The 7639-nt window shown below is 42.7% G+C and overlaps 1 protein-coding gene across 1 annotated transcript; it reads right to left on the reverse strand.

Moving 5' to 3' along the window:
* Positions 1-1905: 1905 nt before the first annotated feature.
* LOC104450649 (putative leucine-rich repeat receptor-like serine/threonine-protein kinase At2g24130) lies at positions 1906-5627 on the reverse strand. The gene is made up of 2 exons (XM_010065302.3): positions 2725-5627; positions 1906-2529 (listed from the first exon to the last, which is right to left on the reverse strand). The coding sequence occupies exons 1-2, from the start codon at positions 5306-5308 to the stop codon at positions 2114-2116; spliced, it is 3000 nt and encodes a 999-aa protein (XP_010063604.2). The 5' UTR covers positions 5309-5627; the 3' UTR covers positions 1906-2113.
* Positions 5628-7639: the final 2012 nt, after the last annotated feature.

The raw sequence follows: 7639 nt of genomic DNA on the forward strand, positions 1-7639 counted from the left end.
TCTCTGTGCTGTCTTGCTTGGAAATTAACCTTTTCCTGCGAGGAGGAGTTTAGCTAGGGTGAACGTCGATTGTTTAAACATTAGTCCCGAAAGCTTCCTTAGCCCTAGCTATAAGATCTTGGTACTTGCATCATCGTACTTTGTTTTGGAGACCTTGTTTTGCCAATGACCTTTTGGATTCGAATCTGTGTATTTCTGTATCTACTAAAAATCAGTTAAACTCCATCTAATGAGCTATGGGTGTGCATAGAAAAATGTTCGTGGGCAAGCGTAGTAATTCATTGAATGTTAAAGACACCTGAAGATCTAGAGAGGGTGTAATAAGTTCACCACGAGTACTAAATTCCTAGTATGAATCACGGAGCTTGCGCGTTCGTGCATTCTTAACTAGGACATATCTGGAGGATGGGAACCAAATCAGTCGAAAGACCTAAGCATTTCTCCTTGTGCCTAATCTTCTTATAACTAGTTAAGGGTAAGTATCAGTGGGAGAGACCTAGTAGATTTGCGCATCCACTTAATTAAGTAAGGTTGCTGAGACTGAGAGTAGCAAAAAATTCCCCACGCCATAAGTCAGTGCAATAGCTGCTATGGATAGGTTGACATGCCTGTTCATATGCTTGGTGGCATGTTATAAGCTCTTTCTTGGCAAAGATGACCTCATTTATGTGAGTTCATCTTGAATTGAATAACAATAGATAAAAAAGTGTTAGTGACAGTTCCTAATTCTTGACCATGCCTCTTGACCGTTGCTACAATGTTGAACTGACCAAGCGTAGCGTGGCAACGCAAAACTCGACTGTACGTTTCCCCCGTCACAGAAAGCCGTACATAAAGCGCCCCCCCCAAAAGAGATTCCGGTTCCAAGATTGACCTGTAGCTAGTGCTGGATTGCCTGCCCAATCTATGTATATTCGCTTTCCGGCACTTAGTTAATAGATTGTAGAATTACAATTGGTTTCAAGTGCGAGCCCAACTTTGCGTGCTTCAGGAAATTGTTGAAAATTTTGGGGGACCGATTGCTTTCTTCATTCGGATGATGATGCTGGGAATTGACTAGCGATTGGTGACCAGAGCTTTTGGTTAAAAGCAGCATTACCCGAAACCGAATTATCGAACGTTCTCCGCGGGGTCTAGCATCTAGTGCAATAATTGCGAGTTTCACTATCGTCTTAGTGATATCCGAATCTAATGCACATGTGAGATGTTACTATCACAGCACAACGAGAAACACACGTTGTGTGGAAATTTTGGATGGTGATCCATAAAGGGACGGCACTCAAAAGATCGATTTCAGCTTTACGATTGGCGAAGGGCAGGTGGTCCTCAAGAGCGCTCGTGCCGCAAGCATTCCACGTAAAGAATTGGATGTTGTGTCACAGACCATTACATCGTCTGGAAAGGAAGAGCCACTCTAGGATAGGCTTTTGGTTTTAGACCTACCCTTATCTCTCTACCTTCCTCTTGTCCGGTGAACTAATCGCGTCTCTCCATGCCTAGTTGCTGCGAACATGCTTGATGGTCGGACTAACAAAGCTTATCATGGACCACATTTGAGGATTTCATGATTCTGCTCGTGCCCGAGCGTGCTCCACTACCATCGTTTCAGCCGTAGTGGACGGCGCTGTACAAGCACGTTCTCGTTAGTCAGGGCAGAGGCACCACTTTTGGCAACATGACCTTATTTGGTGCTTGCTTGCTGCTTTCATGGACTCACTAGTGTCTACGCCAACGCCTCTCCCCCCCAGGGGGCGAACTACCGCGGTACGACTGTTGATCGAAAGTCGCCTTATTGGTTTTCCTTTGGATATCTCATCGAGCAGATTCCTGACTTCATCCGAGTAGTAAAATGCATAATTTGGTCTGTCACGAAACTTAATGTCGCCAAACTCATTGCGTATCCCACTTACCTTGAGAATGAATGGGTGTACTTTCTTATGTACTGGTAATGCCATTGACATCTTTTGTGAGAAATGCGACGATGTTTGCCGCATGGGATTGAAACTTCAAACTTGTCATCTAGTTTTTGCCAAAAAAGAAAAAATCACTGATGTGTTTACTTAGGAATAAGGTAGATATAATTACAATTTAACTGTACAGTTGGATATGAGATCTAATCATCAGTCCCAAAAGTGGATGAAGAAATTCCGAGCGAAGATGCGAAAGTTGCAGTAGCGTCTCCATTAAGGTATCTCTTGAGTCGATCCAAGTCATCAGCAGCATCGAGCATTGTAGGCCTCATGGAAGGTGATTCCTGCGTGCAAAGGATACCCAACTCGATGAGCTCTGCAATGGCGACCTCCCACATCTTCTGCACTTCGGGAGATTGGTCTCTTGAAGCTCTTAACAACGAGGAGTCTATAACCATTTCCGCCCGCCCATGGTAATGGACCTTGACCCATTTGTGCAAGTTCAGTCCCCCGACAAACGTGTCATCGGTCGGTCTCCTTCTAGTCACCATCTCGAGGACCAGGACGCCGAAACTGTAAACATCACCCTTCGTCGATGTGTTCAACCCATATCCGTACTCTGCAATGAAAGTTTAAAAGATGTTGGGTGGTTTTTGACAGTTGGAGGCAATTTCATCAACATATACCTAACTTAAAAGGACTTAACATTAATTTTCGAAAGAGCAATCAAGGGTACTGAATTTCTCTAGCATTGAGCAGATCTCCAATGTGCAAATCTTTAGGATCAATGAATTTTATTACAGGAGATCTTTACCTGGGGCAATGTATCCTATAGATCCGCATAGCATATTTGCTGTGGAATTTCCCATGTTCTCGACAAGCCCTGCATTCCCACCTCCGTTTGACATAATCAGCCTCGCTATTCCAAAATCAGAAACCAATGCGGTCATGTCATCGTTGAGAAGAATATTGCTTGGTTTCAGGTCACAGTGCACGACTCGAACTGGAGAATGGTGATGCAAATAAGCCATTCCTTCAGCCACGTCACTACAGATATTTACCCTCTGGATGAGGGTCAAGTCAGAAGATCTCGAGCTCAAGCCTGTTCCTGAATGAAGATAGAGATGGCTATCGAGGTTCCCATTTGCCATATAAGGAAGGACGATAGCCTTAAAATCCGGGAGGCTGCAAGCAGTTATTATCTTTATCAAGTTCCGGTGCCGGATCCTCTTTAGAACTTGGCATTCCCTGTTAAAACTCTTGGTGGAATTTCCTGATTGGACATGTAACACCTTCACTGCTATTGCCGTTCCATCCGGGAGAACTCCCTTGTATACCTGTCCATAACTACCCGATCCAACCAGACTCTGGTCATTAAATCCACCAGTGGCATCTGCCAATTCCTTGTACGTCATTCTTGGAAAATTGGTCACTGGATCTGGTGGCCTTGGTGTGTTTATGGGTTCAGTCCTAGAAGAAGTTATGATCTTGAAGCGCCAGAATCCAATCACGTAGCATATAGTTAACAGGCATGCTGATGCAAACATGACCACGATGAAAATGATCAAGAAAGTGCGTGACCGGAACCAAGTTTTCTTTCGAGAGCAAGGTGGTATGCCTGGAATCGTGCCACACAGGTTCTTATTCCCCACGAATGACAAAGAAGTGACAGATTTGAAAATGCCTCCTGATGGGATCATGCCTTGGAAGTTGTTGTGCGAGAGATCCAGAAATGTCAGACTCTCAATCTTGTTCAGGCTCACAGTGATGGGTCCAGAGAGCTGGTTCCAAGAAACATCGAAGGACTCGAGGCTCTTCAGATCGCCCAAGGAATCTGGAAGGTGCCCTTCGAGCGAGTTGCGCGAGAAATTTATAGCTTTCAGTTCACTGCAGCTCGATATCTGAAAGAAGATACTTCCGCTGAGGTTGTTCGAGGAGAGGTCCATGGCTTGTAACTTTTCCAGCTTGCTGAGCTCAATTGGTAGAGGGCCTTCAAGATTATTGTGAGACAGACCTAAATACAATCTGATCTCACTGATGCCCAGTAATAGCTCCGGCGGAATTCTTCCCGATAGCTGATTATGCGACAAATCTAGCTGGTACACTTGGGACAATCTTCCCAGTGATGCAGGTATATTTCCTGAGAGGAAATTGTTGTTAAGAAAAAGTGACCTCATTTCAATCATGTTGCCGAGACCTGCAGGGATTTCCCCAGAGAACTCGTTGTGTGACAGATCAAGAAGACCCAAATGCGGAAGCTGGCTCAATACGATTGGAATTTTGCCTCTGAACAAGTTGTGAGATAAGTAGAGCCGTTCTAGACTCAACAACCCCCTGATCTCGTCCGGGATCGATCCATTGAGGAGATTCAATGACAGGTTCAACAAAGAAAGATTGGAAAATCTGCCCAGGGCCGGGGGAATGGATCCAAAAATTCGATTCTTTTCAAGTAACAAGGTTTCTAAGTGGACACTAAGTTGGCCGATGGAATCTGGCAAGCTCCCTCCTAGGTCCATGCCTTCCAGTTCAAGCTCGAGCAGAACAGTGCAGTTTGCTAAGGATGTGAAGAAAACGTCAAGATTAGTGTTGCCTTCGTGACTTTGCATTTTGTTGTATGAAAGATGAAGATACTTAAGCAAAGGAAGCCTCTCCACAATATCTGAAGGGAGCAGGCCTTCAAGATTGTTATTTTCTACATCGATATTGTACATTTGCGAAGCATTTCTTAGAGAGATGGGTAAACGGCCCGTGAATTCATTGTTGTACAGACCAAGGCTATGGAAATTACGACAATTTCCGATCTCTGGTGGGATCTCTCCTCCAAGGGAGTTCATCGAGAGGTCTAAAACTGCCAGTTGGGTGCAGTTTGCAAAGAGAGAGTCTGGAATTGTACCTGTTAACTTGTTACTTAATAGAAGAAGCACAAGAAGATTGGTTAAAAGAGAAAATGAATGCGGTATTTGACCCTCTAGATTGTTTCCATCGAGCCGGAGAATGCAAAGGCGTCGAAGGGACGAAAGCTCAGGAGGAATCCTTCCGAAAAAGTAATTGTTTGCAAGGCTCAAGTTCCGAAGACCTGTAAGATTCGATAGAAAAGGCGAGAGCCGCCCCACTAGGCCTTGGCCTTCTAAGGAGAGATTAGCCACCCGGTGATGCTGTGGACTGCAGGTGACTCCAGTGAAGCTGCAGACATCAACTGTTTCGTTCCAGTTACTAAGCGCGGAATTCGGGGATATGATTGCCTTCTTGAATTCCAGAAGAGCGGCCCTGTCTCCCAGCAGCGAGTGCCGGGGGTGAGGATGAGAGTGATCCGGAGGACTTAGAGCAGCTTGAGCTTGACTGGCAACAATAAGCCAGTGCTGCATTAGTGCAAGAAATATGCAGCTGACATGTAACATCTTTGGGTTCCTTCAATTTGGAAAATCACATCTTGCTATGGCAAGAGTGATTCAAGCAAGAGTGATTCAGCAGAAGCAGAATAAATCGGCAAAATGAGAAAATCTGTGCCGGCACGTGGGGCGGGGTTACTGTTACGTGGACGAGCTGAGCTGAGAAGAATAAGTAAATAGGGGAGTGGATGCTAGCGACAACATAAGAGGGATGGATGGAGGGGAGGTGGAAGTGGATCTTTCTATGAAGAAATTTCAATGGCGAAATCGATGGCCTGGAAAGACTAAAAGGGCAGCCTCCCCCTTCTTCTAGTGGTGACTAGATTCTCAACTCAATTCCACAACCGTATTCACACTTTGCAAGGACAACATAGAAAATTGGCTAGCCTTCGGTGGATGTTACTTTTCCATCATAGAAGAAACCTCTATTCTGATGTCGTGATGATTCAGTCACTCACCCATCCGCCCAAAAGGAGAGATGCAGCTTTGACATTTTGGCTTGTTTGACATTCTTATCAATGTCAATGGCTGCAACTTGTCTCCATGTTCACTGGATCAAGTCGATTGATTTTGTTCGGGAAGTGTGGTCAGTCAATTATCAAGAAGACAAGCTCCACGAGTCTCTTATTGGCGATGCTCTAAATGCGTTTCTAATCATCTGTCATGCGCAGATGGTGCTTTGGTGGGATTGCAGCCTACTGACTCGGCATCTCACTGTTTCATATTCCTAGACGTGCTCAAAAGTTAGTTGAAACTTTTATCTGATGACAAGTGTTCCAGAATCTTAGAATACATTACCAATCCAGGTACCTTAACGTTAGTCTTCAAGAGGTCTATGGTTCCACTTGATTTGTCTATCCAATCACCTGGAGTTCCCTTGTGATCATTTTTCCAGCAGTCGATGCTAGGTGTCACACCCCAATTCACAAGAAAAAGGGCATGACACGGCCGTCCTTTCACCAAAGGACGTAGCTTAACATAACCAAAATTCAGCATGATATCAACATATATACACACACACATACACACATATATCAAAAAGACATTTGGTTACAATGTTAAGAGTATTTCTATAATCCACCAAACCAAAATATGTACCTTCTGTAAATAGTAACTTATAAACTTATCAACTATATACAGGTCATACCAAAAGTTCCCACCACAAAAGTCCTCCCCAAACGAACACTTACATCTACTTACGATTCGTTGAAGAACCTAAAAAATAAGTAGATGAAAGAAATGAGCTACTACGGCTTAGTAAGTAACACATTTCTTATAAGTGGATTTAGAAATCACTATGCACATTTAAAACACAATCGTAACTCACTCTAATATAATATATAATCATAACTCAAATACCGAAGATATCAATGGTTCAGTCCATTAGTCAATCTCATAAAATATGTATCAATGGTCTATTCCATTAATTAATCTCATTAAACCACATATCGATGGTTCACTCCATCGACTAAACTCAAATAATATGTCAATGGTCCACTCCATTCACCAACTCATGCTTAAATGTCTAATCATGGTCACGCGTAATACTTGTGACAAAACGACCAAGATTCTCCTTTGGCAATGTTTTCACCTATTATTAATCGGTAGCTCGGCCCACAAGGATATTCTAGACTAATATGCGCATACCCATACACCCCTCAGGGTTCACAAATATATTGAGCATCAACCATCAATCAAAATATCTAGTAATCCAACATTTGAATAAAATTCATATCACAACTCAAGTATTTGATATATAAATATCAAAACGTTTCAAGATTCTTTCATAAAGAATTTTACAAACCCTTTTCAAACAACCATTTAAAGCGAATTTGAAATATAACTCTTTCAAACAACAAAATGACAATAATAGCTTGATCCTATTTTATGTAACAAAATATACTTTTTTTCAACTCATAAAATATATAATCCATCATGTTTCTCAAAACATGAGTTTAAAATACAAAAAAGAAATAGTGTCATTCAGTTAGGAAAAGCCAAAAATCAATTACGACGCTTACTTAAACCAACACACTCGGATCCTTAACAGTTAATGGAAAAACAATATCAAAAGGCCGAGTAAAAATGATATTCTTATAATGAATCGCCTATACTAGGCCTATTTGTCGATGAAAAGACACCTATGCGCCATGAAAGCTTGCATTTAGTGGAAACCCATTGTTTCCGCTAAGCGCAGCCCATGCGCTAACTTGCGCTATAACTTCCTTCACAAAATTCCATTTCAAGCTGTCTTATAGTCCTTAGAAAGCTCTATTGATGTACTACAACAGCCCCAACTCTACTGCCCCAAAACAACATCGAGAATGACAAAAAAAGATC

This window comes from Eucalyptus grandis, chromosome 6 (assembly GCF_016545825.1).
Source record: "Eucalyptus grandis isolate ANBG69807.140 chromosome 6, ASM1654582v1, whole genome shotgun sequence".
NCBI lineage: Eukaryota > Viridiplantae > Streptophyta > Magnoliopsida > Myrtales > Myrtaceae > Eucalyptus > Eucalyptus grandis.

Coding starts and splice junctions, on each gene's coding strand:
- LOC104450649 (XM_010065302.3), bottom strand. CDS start 5,308: ATGTTACATGTCAGCTGCATATTTCTTGCACTAATGCAGCACTGGCTT. Junction 2,530..2,724: donor TATAGGATACATTGCCCCAG/GTAAAGATCTCC, acceptor CTTTCATTGCAG/AGTACGGATATGGGTTGAAC.